At 40.8% G+C, this 23,886-nt stretch overlaps 1 protein-coding gene and 1 non-coding gene across 2 annotated transcripts; both read left to right on the top strand.

Moving 5' to 3' along the window:
• Positions 1-806: 806 nt before the first annotated feature.
• Positions 807-20,721, top strand: RNF149 (ring finger protein 149). The gene is made up of 7 exons (XM_050915595.1): positions 807-1,281; positions 8,946-9,196; positions 12,084-12,152; positions 15,006-15,088; positions 15,558-15,654; positions 18,355-18,550; positions 18,939-20,721. Exons 1-7 carry the CDS (start codon positions 822-824, stop codon positions 18,995-18,997), a joined length of 1,215 nt encoding a protein of 404 aa, XP_050771552.1. The 5' UTR covers positions 807-821; the 3' UTR covers positions 18,998-20,721.
• Positions 20,722-21,336: 615 nt separating this feature from the next.
• Positions 21,337-21,452, top strand: LOC127029822 (small nucleolar RNA SNORD89). Its single transcript, XR_007768253.1, has one exon. It is a non-coding gene; the product is annotated as a small nucleolar RNA SNORD89 (small nucleolar RNA).
• The last annotated feature ends 2,434 nt before the right edge of the window (positions 21,453-23,886 follow it).

Here is a 23,886-nt window from a genome sequence, read left to right on the forward strand (position 1 = left end):
TCGGGAGGGCACGCTTCCACCCTGGAATGAGGGCGAGGTGTGCCCCGCAGGGTGGAGCAGTGACTAATCCCGATTCACGCGTGGGTCACTGGCCAAGCTGATGGACTGGACTCGCAGCTGCCACCCATCGCTAGAGCTAAAGGCCAAGCAAACGCCCAAGGGCTCGTTTGTCCGGGGCGGCCGGTGCGCGGAAGCCTGCAGCGGACGCTCTCCGCGCGGGAGGCGCTTCAGGTTAATCCCCGGCGGGCACCGGCTGCGCGCAGGGGGCCGGCTTGCTCCCCTCACCTGAGCTTGTGTGTCCCCCCTCCGGCCAGGCCCGGCCCGGCCGGGTGCTGCGGCCCGGAGCCGCCCCGGGCCGGGCCCTCACCGCCGGGGCCGAGGCTGACCGGAACCCCACGCGCCCCGAGGCGGGCCAGCGCCAGTAGCCCCGGGGGCGGGGCCGGCGGTGAAGAGGGCGGGGCGCCCCTCGCGGCGCGGCAACGGCCACTCACCCCGCCTCGGCTCTCTCCCTTCCCCTCCCGGCATCCCCCGGGGGGGGGGGAGAAGGAGGGGGAAGGGAGAAGAACCCCTCCGCCGGGGCGTGGCCGCGCGTGCGCCGCGCGGGGCGGGGCGGGGCGGCCCGGCCTCCGCCTCGCCATTAGCCGCGGCGGCGGGCGGGCTCCGCCCGGGGCGGGCGGCCGGGGGGGGGGGGTTACCTGCGCGGCGCGGGGCGGCCGCGGGGCAGAGCGAGGCGCGGAGGACCGGCGGAGAGGCCTCCTCCCGCTCCTCCTGTTCGCGGCGGGCCGCGTCGCGTCGCGTCGCGGCGGGCGGGCGGCCGGGCCATGGTGCGGCGCGCCCGGCTGGCGCTGGTGGCGGCGGCGCTGGTGGCGCTGGGGGCGCCGGTGGGTGAGGGCGCGCGGGCCCTGGAGTGGTACACGGCGTGGGTGAGCACGGCCTACGTGGAGCCGCTCAGCAACCGCACGGTGCGGGGCAACACGGAGAGCGGCCGCTACGGGGACAGCTCGCCCAAGGAGAGCGCCCAGGGCCTGGTGGGCATCCCCCGCGGCGCCTCGCCCCGGCACATGGAGGGCTGCGCCACCGACACCGACTACGACGTGCCGCTGCCGCCCGGCGGCCGCGGGCCCCCCGAGGGCGACCCGCCGCCCTGGATCGCCCTGGTGGCCCGCGGCGGCTGCACCTTCAAGGACAAGGTCACCAACGCGGCGCGGAAGCGGGCGGCCGCCGTGGTCATCTACAACGAGGCCCGCTTCGGCAACAGCACCGTCTCCATGTCCCACCTGGGTGAGCGGGGACGGGGCTGGGCGCTCCCCGCGCTTGCGGGGGGGTCGGGAGGGGGGGGGGGCGGTTTGGGGAGGGGGTGGCTTTGTCTAACGCCGGTCCGCCTCGGTGGCGCGGGAGCGCGGCTCTGTGCGGTGAGGGATGGGGGGAGGCAGAAAACCACGTAAAAATGGTACAAAGAGCCGGGTTTTTGTTTCCTCTTCCTTTAAACCGCGCTGGGGAAATGCCGGGACCGTCTTCTGTCTTCCAAGTTGCAAGCCCGGGTGTCGGGGAGAAGATGCGGCGAAGCCATCGAAACGGGCAGCCGTGTAACAGACCGCCGTCGGAGGCATGGGGGGGGGGGGGGGGGGGGGGGGGGGGGGCACGGTTTCGTTTAGAGGTACCTTTTTGCTTTGTACCCCCTGGCAGAATGGCTACAGCGGTGACAGGCGGGCCGCTTTCCGCAGGCTGTGCGGAAACGTGCCAGGTATCCTGAAGATGCGTTCTGGTGCCTTTGAAGGCATAGCCGTAGCTATTTGAAGATAGCTTTTGGTACAGGCTTTATTGTAATAGCTTCATCGTCCTCTCCTGCGCAGGTCTGTAAAGGGTGAGAGAGAGGTGTAAGCATCAGGTAATTCTTAAACGCTTGCGAATGCAGTAGGAAAACTGAAGCCTAGAGAAGGATGTTGACTTGGCGTGTCTGAGCGTGCTGATGGTCTGTAGCCTACAGAAGGGATCTGTGATTTTTGTCGAGATAAGAACCCAGATGTTCTGTCGCTGCAGTCTCTGCTTGGGCTATGACACTGAAGTCTTGCTGGATTTTTATGAGCATGACCACATTAAATGCTTAAATCAAAGGGGAGAAAACCTCAAAACTCTGCTGTAAAATCTGTTTGCATTTGTAGACTTCTGAGGAACTGGAAGGTCTTCAGAGAAGGATACAAAGACAAAGCAAACTAAAAAATGCTGCAAATGTGTTTCACATGGTCCTGGTACAATGAGTTTGTTAATGCCCAGGCCATCATTCTTGGTCTTGAGGAAGGGGAAGACCAGGGACTTGGTTGAAGTAGAACCATAATGCGTTTGTAAAGAAAACAAACTTACTTTCTTTAATATAGTGAGCTGAAAATCTCAGTTAGGGAGCTGTTGCTTCATAGCACATATGATATAACGGGTGGAAAACAAGTCTCATCTTGGAATACCAAGTGGCACCAACTTGGGGGTTGGAAGCGTGGTTACTGTTCCTCTTAGTCTGCTGCTTGCTTGGGTAGGTCAGCCTGGCCCATCTCTTGTGTTCTTAATCCACTGTGAAAGTGGAGGTGGGATGCTAGGTAAGATGTACTTTCGATTTTGATCCCATGTGGCAATTAAGGTACTTTATTGGGTAGTAATTCATTCTTCTTTACCAGCTGTCAGTTTCTTTTTCGTGCTGTCACTCTGTATTGGCCAATCAGTACAAAGTTTTTTTTCCTCCCTGTGGGAATTTTTCCCACATTCCTCTCCATGCCCTGTCATAGCCTCTCATAAATATTATTTGCTTTTTTGTAGAATCTCTTCCTCCTTTTCTCATCTTGCTTATTTTATCAAATTTTTATGATTTTCTCTTTTCTGCTATAATCTCTGTGCTGCAGAAGACCTTCTTGGGTTTATGCTCAGGTTTGGACTTGCTAGTATAGTTAGATCTATCAGTCGTATAAAGAGAAGTGCTCCCTGACTGCTGGTTGTTTTTTTTCTTCTTAAATTGGCAGAATGTTGCTGATAAAAGCTCTATCTATGCAAAGAGTGTGATTTAGTATAGTATATATACAAGAATACACTTGTACTTATACTGACTTCGCAAATGCAGGTTGGGCCTCAGGATGGTTTGGATGGGGCAGGAATATAATAATATATCCCAATATAATCATTAGCTCTGCTGGAGTCACAAATCTTTGTTTCACGGTCGAAACCTTCAAACATGTAAATGTTTAAATTTTTCAGTGCGCTTTGGGAATATAGGGAAGAATTACTGTTAGTGTTTTAAATATTAGATTTTTTTGAAGGGAGGAAAGAAAAGTCTGTGGAAGACAGGAAAGGAAGAATGTGGAAGGTAAAGCTATATTTTACAGGATCCAAGTTTGCCATTCCTGTGAAGCGATTTGTGAACTGACACATGAGGCAACAAACCGTGCTTCTGGGAGGAGTGCTGAGAATAAATACTCTGGGAAACCTGCAGTAACTAAGGAGTGACGTTATATGCATAAGGAACATCCACTTAATGAATTTGCAGTTAGTGGCACTGAAAATGATGTGAGATGGAACAATGGTTATGGCTGATAGAGGCGCAGGCTCAATTACCCGAGGGTGATAAATGGGTAACTTTTCTGATCACAGAGTTGCATCTTTTCATTCTCCTTCTGAAAAACCTGGCCTTTGAACTTTCTGGTGTGTGTGTGATGCGTGTGTGCTATTGTTGGTGGTGGTTTTTTGGTGTTTTTAGACATATTCCAACTTGAGTAAAAAGAGATTCTTGATGAGGCAAAGAAGTGATTTGCTCTAACTGATGTCAAAGCATTTGATAAAGGACAAATATTCTAAATACTCTGCAGTTTAGTTATTTTTCATGGGTACCTTGTGAGCTTCATGAGTGTGGTGAGTAGGGATTTTAATTAAAGTTCTGGAACAGGAGAGTCGAGAGTTTGAGTATGTAGCCTTGCAATCCTGCCCCTCCTTCCAAAAGAAGGTTCTTCAAATATGACTCTACTGATGTGTGTCATGTTTTTCAGGCCTTTGCTCTCTGCCCGAATTACATTGTTCAAAATGCTGGATAACTTCCCTCTTCGAGAGAAGTAATAGTGAAAGAACTTCATGTGTGGCTGAGGAGACTTTTTCCAGTGGAAGATACTCATTTTACCCGAATGACTCAAGGACTTGTACTTCAGTTATTGAATCTGAATAGTATAAACTCATCAGTTTTACAGGAATATAGACTTTGCAGGCAGTCTCAACTTTGTTCATTTTTGGTGGTGGTGGTGAACTTAATAAAACAGAAGCTTCAAATTCCTTTCCAAAACCAAAATAAGTATTGTATGTAAATATTAGCTGGGAGGGGATTGGAGAGGAATCTGGGAGAGGACAAGTGTGGAGTATTGTGGAGAGCAGACTAAGGAGAGCTAGAGGCTCAGTGCTAGTCGAGAAATTAGAGGGAGGCAGAGGTACATTGCAGTGGAAAGAAAAAAGGGTCTTCTGGTTCTATATTTTTCCTGTTACACTTCATGCTGGGCATCCAGCCATCTCCAGATCCCCTCTAAAGCTAGGATTTGGTGATCCTGATGAGAACATAAGTTTCCTTGAAGACTACAGAATAAAATATGATTGTGCTTGACACACAGGGGGAAAGGAGGAAGGAGGACTGGCTACAATAGTTTGAGATAGGTCTGGAGTGGAGCTTTGGTGCATGGCTTGTGGATTTAAGGGAAGCTTGGGACTTAACTGGAGTGTGTGACTTTGGCTACGTAAAGAAAACGGTCTTTGATTTGGTGCAGCTTTGCCAAATACACCCAACTAATTCTTTCCTTCATTGTCGTGTTTTTTGATGCAGGTATATTGAACAAAACAGATGTGAATGACTTTGTACTCATGATTCTATAAGCTCTTGCCAGCTCCAAAGCGGCGGAGTTAGGGTTGTTTTGGCATGTAGTTCAACTCTTTGCTACATTGCTTTCAGCACTACTCAGGATTCTCAAGTGGTGCGTAACTTCTGTGTTACTGATGCTTTCTACTGAAAGCTTCTGGTACCGTACTACTGAAAGGACAGAACTGAAATCAGTGGCTTGCTTAACTCAGACAGTGACTGTATGAGGTTGAGCTGCTATTTTTTTCTGAAGAAGTAGGAGTAACTTCAAAATGCTTATACTTATTTTATATGTAAGAGTGCATACGTGTTGGAAGCCCATGTGGAAAGAGGAATGTGTACCAGTGTTGATTGCTTGACTACTTGGCTCTTCTGGTTACGCATCCTCCTTCTTGAGGCAGGTGAAAACACAACACGCACCAGGGATTTGGTGAGATGAGCTTGGGGTAGATGGTAGAGACAAAGCTTGTCATCGGATTGTTAATGTACTGTTATGCATTTGGTAAAGATAAGGGACATTCATTTGGACCAGGAGCTAAAGAGAACATTCAGTGTTGATTGTGGCAATGTTAGGGTGCCTATGCTTAAATAGATCTGAGGACTGACCTCAAACATTTTTATGAAGGTGCTGAAACTCTGAGAGCTTTCATGAGGACAAAACCTAGAATATGTCTGCAATTGGTTTCTAGATGATAGAAAATTATCTTTGTTATCTGTAGCCATGAATGGGAATAAATGTGATACTTTGGGATGCCTGCAATAAAGATCTGTACCTGTACTACTTTCCCTCGTCAGGAGAGTGCTGGTTTCCTTTTGCAAGAGAAGACTAGCAATACTAGCAGTAAAACTGGCCTTGGCATACTGGTAGGAAACATACCTTCACCTTCAGAGTTCCAAATTTGCCCTCCTTTCCAGGTATCCTAAGGATCTGTCAGCTCTCACTGCTTTATTTGGATGATAATGTTAAAAAAAAAAAAGCACATAACAGATTTCAAATCTACCTGATTCCACTGAAGCTTCAATCAAGCCTAGGAAAGAAAACAGTTTTACTCTAGCAGAGTAAAAATGTGGTTATTTATTGCAAAATTAGAAAGTTATAGAAAGGTAAAGCCAACAGAACATGCTCTCAGTAGATACGTGTATGTGACACTTGGAGTTCTTTTATAAATGTGATTAGAGGTCTCTGAGTTGTGTTGCAGTTGAAGCTGATGGAATGACTCAACAGCATTTCAGTCTTTGAATAATGTGTTTCAGAACAGAAGTCTAAAATTAGTGAGGAATGAGTTAAAGCCCTTAGTCTTACAGGCTGCTCAGGGCAACTGCTTCTCCAAGACTGCTCTTGTTCCTTTTGTAATAGTGGATTGCAATTATTTTTTTCTTCCCCTCCTTCTGTCTCGTGACCTTCAAGGCCATCATGTTTAGTTGCATGTATTTTTAATGGCAGGTTCATCACCAAGTCTTTAAAACTGTTAAAATGCTTTTAATGGGCATTTATTTAAAAATGCATGGCATACTTGTGTTCTAAAACTAGAAGGTGTCACAGTGTCTAGCAGCCATTGCACAAAAGTATCGTGACTTCCATTTCAAGGAAATAACTGGCTGATAGTTGGACATGCTAGTGACAAAACAGAGAAAGGCATTACTGATTGTTGTGGGGTTTTTAAATACTTCTTTGTTAGAAATCATGCAGAGAACTAGATAGCAGGACTAAACTAACTCAAGATTTTGGGATTGAGGAGGAAACCTTTATTGACTGAAAAATCCAGACTGCCTCTAATCTTGAAACTTTCTTTTCTTCCCCAAGCCTGAATGAAACCACATAAATCTTTCCAGCACTGCGGTACTGTTCACTAGCCATCCTTAGGCACCCCTCCTGTTATTTGTAACTCTTACTATTGATTAAGGACATAGGACCTAATCTCCTGATTTAAGTATGTGGATAACAGTTCTCAGCAATGTGAGATAAATTTCTACCTTCATACGTTTGTTTCTTGTTAACTCCATGTGGGGTTGTGCAGGGTCAGAAAGCAAGGAGTGTTTCACACACTCTCTTCCCTATGAGATTCATGAGACTCTCTGGTAATGCTTTCTTCCTGGCTCAGAGAGGAGCATAATATTAATTAACCAATTCTTAATATGCTTGGACTTGTGGTATCATGTGGATCAGCATGTTGTTGGTGAGTAGAACTAATTAGTGGAGCCTAGTTGCTTGTGGATTTGTCCTGTTTGTCTTCAGCTTCGCTGCTTTGTGTCTCCTAATGCACCCACCAGGCAAGGGAACATGTGCTGGGAGCTGGGTGGGTGCTGCTGGCAAGCTGAGTGGGGTGCCTGAGGGGAGGCACGAGTTGGGCCTTTCCCCAGTAGCATCTTTTTCTTTGTCTCTCCGCACCATCCTCAAAACTTCCAGAAATGTAGCTCTGTTTGGAAAATGTGCTCTTTTGCTAGGTCTGGATCTGGCAGATGGGTATAATGGTTCTTACAGTAGGTGACCAGAGTGGGATGGTTGTGTAAGGTGAAGCTGAAAAAGGGTAACTGGCATTGAGACAGGAGTGTTATTCAACTAACAACTGGAACCTTTAGTGTTTCATCCACAGCAGACCATCTGCACCTTATGGAGGGAGGAGCTGCTGTGTACAGAAGTTAAACTTCTGCAAATTCCCCTTGGCATGGTAGCGGAGTGGCCAGGTTGACGAGGTGTCACAGCCAGAACAGTCTCAACTAAAGGAGTTTGTTTTAAATATTTCAGGCAAATAACTCTTTGTCTTAGTAGGTAGGGAGGTGGGTGAGTCCGGAATGCTGATTTGAGTTTTGAAAATCCCCACTTGATGTAATGTTACAAATTAGGCAACCATTTCTTTTGACATAGCTTCTCAGTAGTGAATCTAACACAGCTGGGAGGGGAAAAGGCTTTAAATCTTCAGTGGGAGGTCTTGTTGCAGGTAGGTAATCTTGTGAATCTAAAGGTAGCTGTGACATTACAGCTTTAGCTTTCCAGCTAGGAAAACCCCTCTCTTCTGTCTTCTTCCTCTACTTTCTCTCTGAATCAAGCTTAGTTTCACTTTTTCTCGGAGGCAGGAGTACAAAGTAAGCTATAAAGCCATGACTTACCAAGGGTGTATAGCAGCATTGGTACGTACAAAGTAAGAACTATTCAAATAAAAATAGCATAGACCAGTGAAAAGGTGACACTTTTAACAGGTACAGCTGTTTGTCATTTATTTTGTAATACTTAGGTTAGATGTTTCTGAGACAATACTGGAGATGCTTCCAGACAAAACGGAGTAAAACTCTAGTCACAGAGGATCTTTGGTTTCTGCTAGTCGGTCTTGACAGTACCTTATCATTTTTGATGGCAGTATGGTGCTTAAACGTTTTTTTAATTAGATGCTTTTTCATGTGGATTGAGTGCTTTAGAGTTCTAATATAATAAAAATCCTTTGGTTCTATGCTCCCAAAAGAGTCCCAAAGTATTTCTTGACGAGTCCTTGTTGTGAAGTCTCATTACATTTTGAATATTTAGTATTGAAGAACCTTTAAATATTTCAATGTTTAATGTAATTTAATATTAAATATCTGAATCTTTTTTCTATTTTTGCTCACATATCCAGTGTAATTGTGCTATGGATTCAGATTCAAACTTAATTGAATGTGTATCTTCATGGTATTCACATACTGTCTCCATCTGCAGCTAAAATTCCCACTGACAAATAAAAGACCAGCTGTTCCTGAGTTGCATGTTAGAGCTTCAGCAACTTCAAGATGAGATGTGTATAACTTGCCTGTTTTTTTGCATGGCATCCATGTCCCACCTCACTGTGTGGAATGAGGAGTATAGGGCCTTGAACAGTCATGATGCATCTGTTGAAGTTTATGTTGTGTTTGAGAGTTTCATAAAGTACATAAAGGGTTCTTTACTAGTAAACTTTATATGAAGTCTGCTACACCCGAAAAAAAACTCAGAAGTTTTCCTTTAACTTTGCTCGCTGATCTTAATTGAAGAGGCCCAAATTACCATCAAGCCAGAATACCTAAATTTTTACTGTGATGACTTTTTTTTCTTTTTCCCCTCCAACAGGAACAGGAAATACAGTGGTGATAATGGTTGGCTATCCAAAAGGAATAGAGATATTGGAGCCAGTACGAAGAGGGATTCCAGTAAAAATGACTATTGTTGTTGGCACGCGACACGTGCAGGAATATATTAGTGGTCAGTCGGTTGTGTTTGTAGCCATCGCCTTCATCACCATGATGATTATATCGCTTGCTTGGCTCATATTTTACTATATACAACGTTTCCTGTATACAGGATCACAGTTTGGAAACCAGGTAATTGGAGATAATGCTTTAGACTATTTACCGTCTTCTCATGTCAAATTAGTTGCTTAACTTTGCTTGTTTATTGAAGCATTCTTGAAGATCTGTGTCTTCTTGCTACTTTGCTATCTGTGAATGCTACTCAGTAATGGTTAGTGAGGCTAATAAGCAGTGTGCTAATTGACATCACAAGTTTGGCTGTTATAATTATTAGATACTCGTATGAAGTCGTGGGAAATATATTTAGCCACTTGTCAACAACTGAGTAAAGGCAGCTTCTTGTGTGATTTGTCACCTAACTTCCTTCCTTTTGACACTAAAAATTATTTTCATTCTTCAGTAATTTTCATCCTGAAAGTACTAGCTTCCCTAACCAGACTTTTTTTAAGGGAAAGAGACCATGGTAAATATTTTTCTTAATAAGACCCACAAGTAGTTAGGGCTAGAATTTTTGGTTCTAAAGCTTTATGAAAACTCCTTTTGATACTTGTAGAGTACCGCATTGCAGCAGACTAGAAGGAGCATATGTGGTGAGATTCAGCTCTCTTGGACTACCTGAAGTGCTGAGAGCGGTGGGAGTACTGGGAAGATCGGGAAGGAATAGCTTTGCTCCTTATTTGCCCCTTCCACATTCCTGTTCTTTGATAGGTTAAAAAAAAAAAGTCAGCTTTGCTTTTTTCCCCCTGATGGAAGTATTTCATCATAGAATAGAATAATTTAGGTTGGAAGAGACCTCTGGAGGCTATCTGGTTCAAACCCCTGCACTCAAGAGAGCAACTTACATGGATTTGTTGAGGACCTAGTCCAGCTGAGTTTAGAAAATATTTTAGAATGGCACTTCCCTGTGCTTTTCAACTCTTGCAAATAGGTCAGGTTCCTTCCATGGTCATCAGCAGCTCTATCGTAGTTCTCTACTAACAGTAAAAAAGAAGGTTGCACTTGTTTTTCTTTGCAAGCTGTTCTCTTTTTTTTTATCCTCAGTTCAGAATAAAAAAAAGTTGTTTCAAATGACTGCTTATCATGTGGACTTCCCCTGCCTTTTGTTTGAACATGTAGATTCTAGCTTTGGGGGAGCAGGGAAGGGAATTTGCGTTTGCCTTCAGGAGTCTGAGCTCTGATTAGGACTTACAGAACTCTTCTAGGAAAATACTTAATTTCTATTTTCAGTAACTGAGGATAACACATGGGACTTCTGTATTGGTAAAACTTGTGGTCTCCTTGAAAAGTTGGTTCCCTAGAGTCTTTTTTTCTAAGCTGTAAGTCTTAGAACTTACATTCTGAGAATACTTTCAAGAAAACAACATTTTTGAGAAGTATTTATAGAAAAAGGGGTGTGTTTTTGTGTTGTAACAGTTTTTTGGTGAAGAAAGTTGCTCCTTCCTGTTGGCTTTAGGATAGTTCACCCTAAGGGAAGTTCACATGCTTTATGAATAGTTTTAAGAGTGTTTTTTAGGGTGAATGTGATGTTTCCCAGAAATATGTACCACAGGCTCTTTATAGATTTTGCCATTGGGCTTGTCATCTAAATGCTTCTTAATTAAATGAAATTGTCTAGCATTAGAAGGTTATGCCACTTTCTCAATTCTCCCTCTTTTAAAATGACCATTGAAAACAAAAACTTACAAAATTATGCAAAGTTTGAAAATGTTTTGAAGATCTTAGTCAAGATACATCATTAGGAGTCTTAAAAGAATTTTGGAAACAAAGCCACTTTTCTAACCCAAATCTTACTTTGCTTGTCTTGCTGACTGCAGTATAATTAAAACTTGGGAGTTAAGTATGCCGTGCTTTAAAGCAAGCTACTGTGTAGCTGCTAAGTGAAGGTGAAGACGGGTATCTTAAGATTTATTCTAACATCAGTTTAGCAGTAAAACTTTGGAAGACCTCCTTGCTACTGAAGATGAAACAGGACTGTGCAGAAAACCCTGAGCTGATACAGAAGGTGGAATAGACTGCTGCTGCTGGTTGTCTGTCCATTTCTGAGAGAACTTTCAGACTAATTCTTTTTAACACCATAAAAACAATCCCAATTTTCAATACTATAAATTCGTAAAATTATATGTCATTGTAATTATCATTACAGAGAAGCTGCCATTACATTTTTTTTATTCCATTATGGTATTTCATCAGTGAGGGTTGCTGCTAGACAGATCACCATCTGTTAATTGGGAGTGTTTAGTTTCTCAATTTCTAGCAGTAGCTAGCACTTTGTCTTGGAATACAGTGCTACTTTCTTTTCTTGCTTCCCCTCTAAGCATAATTAGGACTGTTACTGTATAGAAGTCCAGTATGGTGTCTCATGTCTGTTAAGCCTTTCTTGTCATCTCCTTTGCATAATGTGTCCTTTCAGTGCAAAGCTTTGTATAATGTGTGAGACTGTTTTACTGAGGGGGGACGTATTAATAGCTACAAGCAGCCTTTTGACCTGGTGGCCAGCTGTAGGCTGCCCAGCAGGATTCCACATTCTCTCAAGCTGGTGTGCTTGCTCATGGGCTTGCCTAACTAGAAGGTCTGGTTATACGGCTGTTGTTTGAGCTCTGATTGCCTCTAAAGCCTACATTAGTTCCAATTTTCCTGTGCGGGATGGCCCTTAATGCAGGCAGTCACGATACAAGGCTACGTATGTCAGCTTGTTCGGCATAGTTCTGCACTGGTTGAGTTCATTGTAAGAGCAGTATGCTGATAGATAATGTTCGCTGCTGTGCCCCAAGAATGCAAAACTTGCAGTTCTTCAACATCTGCTGGCTGGAAGTATTTTGTAAACAAATTACTTAGCCAGAGATTAATTTTTTTAGATGCATTCAGAAGACTTAGTAACTCACATGGAAAGTATTTAAAAGCTTTGAAATCTAACTCTTAAAACTAACTTGTGTACTAATACTTAAAATCTTTATTCAAGGGACATAGGAAAGAAACCAAGAAAGCAATCAGCCAGCTTCAGCTGCATACTGTGAAACGTGGAGAAAAGGTAATTCAGTGGCTCTGGTTATTGCTGTATGATTTAAAAACTGTTGTAATGTCTTTATAGAACTTAAACTAAAATGCTCACAACATAATTGCAGTTTGACTTACAATTTTAGGCTCATTTAGGGCCTTTGCTTAGAAGGCAGAATTCAAAATTGAAGAGTCAAATTTGAACTACTTATGAAATGTAAGGCTGTTTTGTTGCAAATAATATCTGGTTATACAGAATGTTGCAGGAGACTACAGGGCTGGTACTGTAAAGATGAGGAAACACTGACATCTTTTCAGCACTTGAAAACATCAACAAGTGGATTGCAAAATACTTCCTAGGACCTATCGATTGCACAGTTCTTACAGCTGATGTAATGTTTTGTTTTCTTAAAAGAACATCCATCTTTTTATTGATCAGAAGGCCTTAGAAATCTAAAAAGCTTTGAAAAATGAAACACCTGTTTCATCTCTTGACATACCATACATTAAGGAGCTGTATAGACTTACTTGAAGCATAAATTTTTTGGAAGTACATTTCTGTGTATTAAAATCTATTCTAAAAATTAAAACAGCTTTCAAAGTTAGCTTTGATAGCATATGGCCTAAACTCATAGCTGTATTAGAATAACTGCAGTAGAAAAAGCCAAGGTTTTGAAAGAAAATATTATTTTAGTCGGAGTTTCTAGATGCTAAATTAGCTTCTGACTAGACTCCTGCTACTACATAGGCATTTTTTTTCCCCCAACCTTTGTCTTATTCGATTAGTTTTTACTTAGGGACTGATTTGCTCAGAGATGAAAAACAAAGATTAGGGTTTTTTTTAATCCATGAACAAAATTGAGGTGAGAAAGGACATCTATATGTAAGAACTTGAAAAGCCGTAGTTCAACAGAAGCTGTTCAGCTTAGGTCACATGCTACAGAGAATATGTCCTTCATTTAGTAAATCGGTTTTGAAATTAAAAAAACCCAAAACTGTCTTTGAACTTGCCTTTTTTCCTTTTATGCATTCAGCATATTTGAGTAGCATTTTACAAGTATTTGTTACTTTTAATTATATTCTAAATTCCATCAAAAAGTAATCTATTTCAAGCTGTGAACAGAGGCATATTCATACTTCTGTTCATAAAATGGTGAGATCAGAGATGAAGAAAGATGGAATTGAACCAAAGCTTGTGTAAAGCAGTATCAAAGCATGACATCAGCATAGGAAGAAATGGATGTAAAAGGGTCATGATGAAACCTATGGTGAGAACCACAAGGAAGATGTTAACCACTTTTAAGTTGATGTTCAGCAAACCTCTAAAAAGAATTTGTTGTAAGATTTTTGCAGTGTACCAGGTAGTTCCTTCCCATTGATATACCCTTGACTAAAAGAAATAAAATGAGGGAATTTAAGTTGTTATACAGTATGCTGGTTGTAACTATGAATGCCATGTTAGTTAAGCAAAGTAGAATGAGATAAGGTTAAAATCTCTCTATTAAAATAGTTTTTCTGCTTGGTAAATCATGTCTTCTAATTTGATTTGAATCGGCCTAGTGTCAGCAAATTTCTGTAACTTACTGATGCAGAGGTACTTTCATGAACTGATGTAAATTTATCTGGAAATACAGTCCTGTCTACTCCGTAAATTTACATTTTTTTTTTCTTTAAATATTTCCTTTCAGCCATTTAAAGAGTATATTTTTTATTGTGACACAGTACAGTCTTACATGATCACTTCACTTGGGGTTGAGGTATTTAACTAAAAATAGGTCAATATTTTAAAAGTGTATTTGCTATCATGTAGATCCTTCCTGAGAAGCTTATGGGATTATTGTAAAATGGACACTCATTTGAGTATGTGCTACATATGGTGTGCTTGGATTTTGCCTCTTGTACAGAGTAAAAAATATTTGTTATAGAATAAGTACTTGTCTTAACTTTGCTTATGTAAAAACAGTCTTAATTTGACTTGGGAATTTAAGGCATTAATTATGTAAATTGATAGCATGCAAAGGAGGGAAAAACTTGCCTTGAACTTGAAGTTTGCTTGCAGTACTAATTCATTTGAGTGAAATTGAAGTGCTTCAGTAAGCAGTAAACAAAAAATCTTTTTGTGGGGGATGAAAGGGAGGAAGTTGGCCCACTGTCCTTCTAATACTTATGTTTTATACAACCCAATTAACATTGAATTATTTCTCTTGCATCTGGAGATATCCATCATATTTGTACTGCAACTATAAGCATGGCTTCAAGAAGACAGTAAGACCTGTTAGGAAAGATATTTAACCCTTAGAAAGAAACAGATTGAGGTGGGGAAATACTGCATTTTGACAGTCTCTGGTGTGAGCTTGGGGAGAAATTTTAAAAACCACCCCAAATTGCATACTTCAGTTCTCCTCTTCTAGCTACCAAGGGATATCTGCTAGGATGTGGTAGAAGAAAGTGGGGGGAAAAGGGGTTTGCAGTATTCAACCCCAAGCATCTCTTCCTACTTAAGCACTTGGAAGTCTTTGGGAGCATCAGTTAAGAATTAGATTGTGCGCTTTCATCTGTGCTGACCTCTTTTAAAATTTCTTCATTTTATAGTTAAACTGAAACTTTACTGTGCTCCCATGAGCAAAACCAATGTTTGAGACTTAACGAATTACTTAAGGTACCATGTATAGCTATTTAAATTAGAAAATCCAGGTTTGGCTGCTTTTACTATTTGGTACCACTTGATCAAATCACCTCTTGATGGAATCTTGAATTAAATGAGGGAGATATTTTTATTTGCTAAACCATTTTATACATTTTACATTCTGTGAAGCTAGCTATTACACAAAGCTTGTTCTGTAATGAAATATGGATGTAATGCATTTAAATGTGTTGTCATGTTTAGGGTTTAGATGTTGATGTGGAAAACTGTGCTGTGTGCATTGAAAACTATAAACTGAAAGACACTGTCCGAATTCTGCCATGCAAGTAAGTTGATACAATTATTCTTTCCTCTTTAGCATGTTTTCCCTAAGAAATATGTGATGAGCTTTCTGGAAACTCTTCTGAAACTCTGGTGGCAGAGCTGAAGCTGTGCCATTTGTATGGCCTGGTACAAGTTGAAGGGCACTGGGAGACCATGTAGCACTTTGTATCTATGCAGGAAAAAGGAGCAATTGGGAGAAGTGAAGGAGTGAAGTAGAGCTTTGAGTTAGAACTGTACACTGTTGAACGGGTAACTCTGGTGTCCTTGTGGTTAGTAACATCTCTTATTTCAGAAAGCTAGCATGAAAGAAGATGCTTCCAGAACTATGTCTGTCCTAGTAAATTAAGCAGTAGCTAATTGTCAAGGTTATAAAGGAATGGGTTTATTTTTTAATGTAGTAAGTTGCACATTGTTTGAAGGAATAGCGTGTGGCTTTCATAGTAAGTTCTAAAGGGCATTTCTTTTCTTTAGGCACATCTTCCATAGAACGTGCATTGACCCTTGGCTTTTGGACCACCGAACTTGTCCAATGTGTAAACTAGATGTTATCAAAGCTTTGGGATACTGGGTATGTTGCACACTTACTTTAATCTTCAAGGTAGAGGTACAGTGCAGGAGGCAAGACTTCATGGAACTGTTCAGAATGAGAACAGTTGTTACTTGACGAGACTGAAGAAGCTGGGCAAAGATGCAAGAGTAATTGAGTGAGAACCAGAAAAATAAGGGAATTTTATGAATAAGAGCTTAAACAGTGTATTGAGCAGCTTATGAATCCTGTGTACTCTGTGATAACCAATTTTTTCTATCTCCAGCTGATGATAGTAACGAAGTTGAAGCAGAGGTGAGGCAGTTTGCCCAAGGTGCAAAAATATAACTTAATTTAATAGATCTAGAGCATATATTTGATCTTGTTGAGAACTGCGATTCAAAGGAAGAAATGATAGTTTTTCTGTCTTGAGTGTTTGTGTACTTCCACATATGCCCAGTGTTTTATCCCTGTAAATGAGCCAGTACTTAGAACCTTCCTAAAGACATTCACCAGAAATTGGTTAAGTAGAGAAAATGATGTGCTCTCATTTCTTTCTGACAGCACCAGAAAAGAGAGATGAAGACACATGCGGTAGGTTACTTGGACACTGTTGATAAATAGTCTTGAGTTCCACTAAAATGCCATAGGCATGAATGTACCTCTTTTCTCTTCTACTGATCTACGAGACCTTCAGAAAATAGGTGTTCCTTGGTTTCAGGGACCTTCCTTTCATAGACTAGGTCTGTGTTTTGACTAGCTTTTCTCTTATTTCGTTGCAGAGACTTAGCAGATCTATGGAAGACTTTTATGAATTACTTTTGTTTTGTCAAAGGTGACAATACTCTTGCTATGTAATATATATATACCAGATTGTGGTGCTTCTGTGTATTAAGTCAGACTTTACCCAAGAGTTGCAATCTTTTTGCCATGTGAAATAGCTATTATTACTTTAATATTGTTATGTTAGCGGCTTATTTTTGCTCACTTTCAATTCTTGGAGTTGATGTAACTTGTGTTACATGCAGAAGGATATATCCTTTTGTATACAGGCTGAAAACTGAAATACTGAACCTTCAGAACACTTTCTGTTCCCTGAATTCATGCTGTTGCAGAGGATACTGATACCAAGCCTAACCAGGAGGAGTAATACCTCCTCTGCTTGTTAGGCGAAATTAATGTTGGAAAGCAGGTTGAATGGGATTATATTAAATACAGAAGCCTAGTTCTTTTTTCTAATGGAGTGAGGGAAATGTGTCCTGCTTGTGCATCAATCATTCAAGTCCCACTGAAGCTAATAATGTGGGAAATCATTGAGTATTTTTTCTAGCTTAGTTTTCAGCCTGATCCAGGTTGCCCAATCTAGTTTGTGGAGTGTGTGAATTTTGTACTGATGTGAGGGAAAAAAAGTGCAAAGAGCAAGACAGCTTCTTTCAGCAGTGTGCTCGCTGAGTGATGTAACTGCAGACAAGAATGTGCAGCTTTATTATAGAAATCTACTAAACCTTCTGCAAAGAGGCTGAAGGGTCAATTCAGTTTTATGGAGAATACTTCAGATGCTTCAATTTTTAAAGGCTCAAAGTAGAAAGAATGCACTAAGACCTATTACCTGGCTTTTGTTTTGTAAAGAGTGGACTTCAGTGGTCTAGTTCTGCATTATGCTATTTCTTAGGAGAAAAAGAACTGCAGTTCATGTCTGATTTAGTAGAGCATTGTTGAATCTTGTAGTTTCAGTGCTCATTTAACTGCATAAGTTTTGGAAACCAAAATCATTAATGCCCCCTGCCCACACACATAGAGATTAGTATCACGTGTCTTAACTTGCGTTCAATTGTAGCAGTTCTATAGCTTATTAAAATTCAGTACATTTAAAATATGCTGCTTTGGTGCTAAAGAAAGAATCAGCCTAGAATTTCTTAAATCTTAAGATGGGCCTTTGCAAATTGTTTGAGGGGAATAATACTGATTATGAAGCCCACAGAATAGCTACTTGTACTGCAGTACACTTATGTATAAATAATGTCGGTATATCAATGGCAATGGCTTAGTGAAGGTAGTCTGTTTAATTTGAGGAACAGAATTGTGCATGTAGTAGGACTTCATATTGACTTTCAGAATGGATCAGAAATAGCTCATGCTGTACAATAGGTGAAATAAATTCCTTTGCCTGTGCTGCAGATGTTTTGTTCCTGCAAAGTGACAAGCCAGCATATTTGCGTTTTTGGAACAGACTTAAAGTTAGGCTGGAGGTAGAGGAGGAGGGAAGTTTGTTCTGACATCAAGTGTTTGCACACCCCAGTAAAAAAAAAAAAGTCTAAGCTTGCCCAACTACTATCATGAAAAACAGAGGCTTCCACAAACTCATAAAGGATCAATAGGTTTGCTCAGTGAAGACTTCCTATGTGCTGAGCCTGTTCCTAACCAGACTGCAGCAATACTCTTGCTACAGTGTTGAAATATTCCATCCAAAAGGCTGGCTGGGCTGAGTCTTCCTGTTGCTGCTCTTGGCTTTGGGGTGGCTTTGAAAAAGTGGCTTTTCTTTTGCTTGGCTTTGTTTCTTTGCAGTCAGACAATAACATTGAAAGCAGACACTGCTCAACACTGTACCTGTGAGTGCATAGATAATACGCAAAAAAAAAAGGTCTTTTTTCCAATAAGGTGAGGTTACAAAGTGGTAACACGGAGGAATGTTGATGCCTAATGGTAGACAAAAGTGTCAGTTAAATATATTTAATTTTGAAGGGGGACCCTGAAGATGTACTTGAAGTTCAAATACCTGAATCAATAAGTGGCAGTGTTTCAGTTGGAAGTCTAAGTATTGCTTTACAAGACGATGACAGAAACGAAGTAAGCGAATTGTCAGCTTCCTCCACTAATGAATCTGTATTGCAGTGTACCAGTTTAAAAGAGGACGCAGGTGAAACCACAGCATTACTTGGTAAGTAATAATTTAGTTTATCACTTGACAATCCTTATCACCAGTCATTGCATTAGAAGAAGCCAGTCTCTAACTGATGTTAGTAGTGTTAGTATTGCAGTGTGGACTAGACTGAGTGGTGTCACTTACTACTGATGTTCAAAAAATACAAGCAGGTAGATTTTGAGAGAATTCTATTGAGCTGGAGAAAACTGGTCTTGAGAGGGGGGCAGAAAAAAAAAAAAGATGTAAACAGTGTCTTAGGAGGATTACTTACCCAGAGAATCTTGAGAACCTTAGGTATATATGAATATGAAATTTGTTGCCAGAGTTTGGATTAAGGTAACAGATAACACATATTAAAATGGTAAATCAACAAACAATTTTTCTTCTAATTCCTGACTTCTAGATGTGGATGTCAGTAATAACCGGCATGGAGAACATCTATCTAATGGAAATTCCCACTGAACTGCTTCATGGAAGATATCTTGAATAGACTGTTGAAGAACTATTATTTTTTATTTAATTAGTATGGACTTTTGTCTAGTTAATGGAAAAAATAACAATGTAAATTATTTTACCTTTCAAGCTTTTCTAGCTGGTGTTCCAAAAGGGCTAATAACTAAGAATTTTGTACACAGGAGGATTTTATAAAATCTCCTCTGGATGTCTCATCCTAAAAAAAGATGCAATAACCCTTTTTCTGTAAGCATTGTTACAATGTCATTGTGTTCCAGAGGGCTGTAACAAAGATGAAGACTAGGCAGTGAAAACAATGTAGAATGTCTAACAGATAAATATTTTGGATGCACTATTTACATTCAGTATGTACACATGGAGAACACTTACAAGACTACAACTATTAAAATGTTCTGAAAGTTCTGATCTGTTGTAATTGGAGATGGATATTCTTAGAAAAGACATAATCTAACCTTGAAGGAATCAAATAACTTCACGGATATGTTGCATATCCTTTTTTGTGATGAAAAAATTGCTAGTTGCAACTTTCCTTGCATGTAACAAATACTAATTTGATCTTGTAATGTGTTCTACTCAGAGTGGATGCTGAGAGAAAAGGAGACTTTCTCCATCTTGCTAGCTTTTTATACTGAATTTGGCTATAGGTTGTGCTAGGTGGTCTTCACGTGCTGAGCATGTAGACTTATTTAGGTATATGCACACTGGTTACCTCTTTCAATCTTAAACTCAGTAGAACAGAGGTAAAGGGCTAATTATGGCTAAAATATATTTATTAGTCTATTTATAAGAATTTACTTAATTCCTTCTTACTCCTGTTCCCATCCTGTCCTGCTTTGTTATGTACAAATTGAAACTGTTTCTTAGGATCTATAAAGTTTTGGTTTGGTTTGGTTTTTCTTTTTTTTTCTTTTCCTTTGCATAGAGATGCTGGAATTCTCTTGGATATTCCACATTAGGAGTTTTGTCTGGGTTTGCCATTAGCTTTTATTCGTTTCTTTTAGATTAGCAGTATTGTGCCTTATAGTAAAACACTTAAGAAACCTGAAGCATCTGAGAGTAAATATAAACCCTGGCATCTCCCATTATGACCTCTTATTCAAATATTTATATACTGTAAGTGGTATAAGGAATTGCTAAACTGTTTTGTAAAGAAATATGTATATTTAAAACACTACTTATTAAGAGTGTTAAGTGAATTGTTTAGGATTTTAGCGTTGTCATGTTATAAATAATATGCTACATTCCTCAATTTTCTTTTGTAAAGCTGTTACTACAGGTTGCTTAAAACAGTGTCTTTTACTAGACATTTGTTTTAGAGTGCATTTTGTTTTTAAAATGTATATTTGGAATGTTTTTAAGAAAATATGCAATTCTTTTTCTAACTTAAATTGAGCTTCAATAGAAGCAATAACTTTTTAATTTTAGAATGAATGTTCCAGAAATGACAGAGGTTTCAGCTGGGGAAACATAATCTGAACTTCTACTTTGCAGAGCAGATGTTTCACCCTAAATTTCCTTCAAAAAATTCCTATTAATGTCTAATTTAAAAACAAAATAATCTGCCTCTTCCCTGTAGGAGTGTAACTTTTAGGTTTACTGGAAAATTGTCAGGTTGTAGTTCTGATGTCACCAGCAGGTGCAAGTTTTTGTGATGCCTTTATCTTACAAGAAGCACATGAGAATGGAATATGACTGACCAACCATCTCCAAAACTGAACAAATGAAAAAAAACAACCCACAACTAAACCAAACAATGTATAGGGACATTTATGTCTCCAAAAGAAGCTTATCAGCATTTCCAGAACTGCCTTTTTAAATATCTCTTCAATATTAAAACCTAAGTCTTCTCCCTCTTCCTTAACACAAAACTGAACATTGATGTAGTAAATGTTGAGAGGGTTTAAACTCTAGCTCAAGGAGGAACCAAAAGGCATTATCAAGAGAAGTCTTGTCAGTCTGTGGATTGTGTCTTGCTGATACCTGCAGCGCAATATTCATGCTGGAGAGGAGAAATGTGGTAAGTACTTCAGCTTTTATGTAATACCTGTAAAACCAAAAGCTTTCTTAAGAATCAAACCTGAGATCTGGCAGAAAGCAGGAAGAAAAGCTAAAGGACCTGCAAACTGAAAAGCGTGCTTATAAAATCGGAAGTGTACTGACTTAGAAAAATATCCGACTATGAAGATTCCTGGGGTATGTTTCTCATGCTGGCACTATACCTGTTTCATTTCAACCTTTCACAAGAGTAGTTACAGTTGTTTCAGTCAAACTGGTTTGTGCGTAGTTCATCTTTTGATATAGTTAGGTCTCGTAAGGCCAGCTGCGCTGCTGAGGAATGATGACAATAAAAGGCCGAATTGCAGTGCCTCCAGCAAGCAGTTTGCTCTCCTTGGAAGCACGATGACAAAAATCTTCTTAAGCGAATCATTAGTCTGACCTCAGTCAAAAAGCTGACATGCATTAGCAAAAAGAGTGGTAGGATAAAAAGTACAGGACAGGAAAAAGACAATCTAGGGAGCTTAAAAGCGTAGCAAGAGAGGATTAGAAACATGAAGTATATGACCTACTGTTACAGCTCATCTAATACATAGCTTTTAGAGTAAACAGGTGTAGGCAGCTATAGGTAAATACAGGTTCCTAGACTTTGCTGATCTGGACCTACCATGTTGGATCAAACTGGTATTTCTAGTTTCTAGCACTTTACCTACAAAAAGATTATATGAAGGTCAGAACTAATGAGTCTTCCCCCCCCCCCCCGAATGTTTTTGCAGGATAAGTGCCTTGTGACTCCATTCCCTACCATTTGGAGAATCTTTATTCTTCCTCTTCTGCTTAGGCTATGTCCTGCCTAATGTGGGAGCTGATGCTGTATGTGTTGTGGGTTCCTTCTGCCCCCCCTGCCCTGATCTCTTTTTTTTTTTTTTTTTTTTCCCCCCTCTTCCTAGGTGCACATTTTTCATAAACATGCAGGAACTTGTCTCAGAGACCTCTGTCCCTTTGTCAGATTTTGCTGTAATCGGGCAGAGGGTTTCTTATTAGAGGCATTCATGTGGTATGATTATACAAAGCTAAAGCACGGTGCCCACATGAAGTGGACAGCCCTCCAATGGTGATGCTGAATAAATGAGTTGGGGAAAATCCCTAGCAGGACTAGGGGATGTTATTGGTGTGGAATAAGTTTTGTTAGTATTGTGTTCATGGGCATGGCTTTGTTAGTTCTGGTGTTACTGTTAGGGAGAAAACTTTGTGAAGTTCAAGTGATGTTAAACAGGAGCTATGAACATGTCAAAATGGACTGGTGTTTAAAGTGAAAACTAGAGGCCCCTCTTGTTCAGAAATTTTAGTTTATTAATAATAGTCTACAAATGCCAAATTGGAAAAGAAATTTGATAGTAAATAACTGTTTAAACTAGCTTCAGCTTTCAGACTTGATAGCAAGCAAAAATGAACTGTAGACATTTCAGATCTAAATGCATATTAATGAGTTTACCTGCAGTACCAATTTAACTAGAAAATTTGGATTTTCTTTTGCTAAGGACCTGTAGACTGGATTCTTCTTTAGCTCTAAGCGATGCTTGGAGGAGATTCTTTGCATGTACTAGAGAAGCTTGATTAGATAGTAACTCCTTCCCCCTGCCCCTCACACCCCTCTTGCCCCCTGAGTATGTGAATGTAGTCCAGTAACCTGTTGCCAGTAATTAGTGCTAGATTCTGGAGGTATGCCAGAGGAGCTGTAGGATAATTTAACTACAGTGAGAATGCTTTTAATCCATGCTGACTTAATAAATTGGGCACTGGTATATTCCTGCCGAAGCTGGGCTGTTGTTACACTTTGGGAATTCCGGTCCTGTGCCAGGGTGTAACGGGCATGGAGAAACACTATTGCAACAAATTTGTCAAATGTGCAAAGACTTTTTTTTTTTATCACTTCTTGATTCAGGAATGGTTTTCCACCTGGCCTGCTAAGTTTCTCTAAGACTAGCCAGTAGTAGTTGTGCAGAGAGGAGCCCAGCAAGGGGGTAGTGATGGTTACCCTGCTTCCTATGCCTGTGGTTCAGAGGATGTCTGAGGCAGGGGCAGTATCTACACTTGCAGGTTTTGACGAGCTTGATCAGAAGTGAAAGGTGTTGGGTTTACATTATGATGGCAACAGATAGGATGCAACAGGTTGGGCTGATGATTTAGCTGTCCCATAAAAGCAGACTTCTCCTGTCTAGGCATGCAACTACTGTTAGCAATACCAACTGTACTTTGAAGTATATACCAGTAGGTTAAGAATGACATTCTGAACTTGTGGAATATTTTTTCAGTTGTTGCCTCAATGTGTAATAAAAACATGTTTTTGTTACACATCAACATCCCAAGTGTTGGTAAAACTGGCAACTCCTGCTCAGCAAGAGCCTTTAGCACCCTGAATCAAGCCAGTAATGATATTGTGGTGATGGTTAGGTGGGTGTTTGGGGGTTTTGCTTGCTTTTTGGGTGGACTTTTTTTTTTTGGGTGGAGAGGTTGCATGTGTAGTTCTCATTGGTTTGATTTTCAGCACTTGGCATTGAATGCAGTGTTTCTGTGCTAGATGAAGATACTGAGATCAATAAGAACATACTGACCCTGCAGCTCTACAAAGTGAGGTGGAACTGAAATCTAGTAGAGTCAGCTGGCAATATCTCATCTGGTTAACCTGGAGGGAATGGAGTTCTTGGTGTGGGCTGCTGGGTGAATCAAATTATGTTGGCAGCTTGACAAGAGACTGTTCTCTTCTGTATGTCTCCCTTCAGCCAGCAGGCTGGCTGAGATTTTGCACAATGGCTTGGACTGATTCAATACTTGCTGTTACAAGAAGAGAGAGAGTGGTCCTTTCTGGTTTTCCTTTGCTG

This window comes from Gymnogyps californianus, chromosome 1, assembly GCF_018139145.2.
Source record: "Gymnogyps californianus isolate 813 chromosome 1, ASM1813914v2, whole genome shotgun sequence".
In the NCBI taxonomy this organism is placed as follows: Eukaryota; Metazoa; Chordata; class Aves; order Accipitriformes; family Cathartidae; genus Gymnogyps; species Gymnogyps californianus.

What these genes read in the sequence shown, in the direction of transcription:
- RNF149 (XM_050915595.1), top strand. Translation starts at nt 822, where the DNA reads ATGGTGCGGCGCGCCCGGCTGGCGCTGGTGGCGGCGGCGCTGGTGGCG. An exon ending in TCAAAGCTTTGGGATACTGG is followed by an intron (nt 15,655 to 18,354) that starts GTATGTTGCACA and finishes TTAATTTTGAAG; the next exon opens with GGGGACCCTGAAGATGTACT. An exon ending in TGAAACCACAGCATTACTTG is followed by an intron (nt 18,551 to 18,938) that starts GTAAGTAATAAT and finishes CCTGACTTCTAG; the next exon opens with ATGTGGATGTCAGTAATAAC.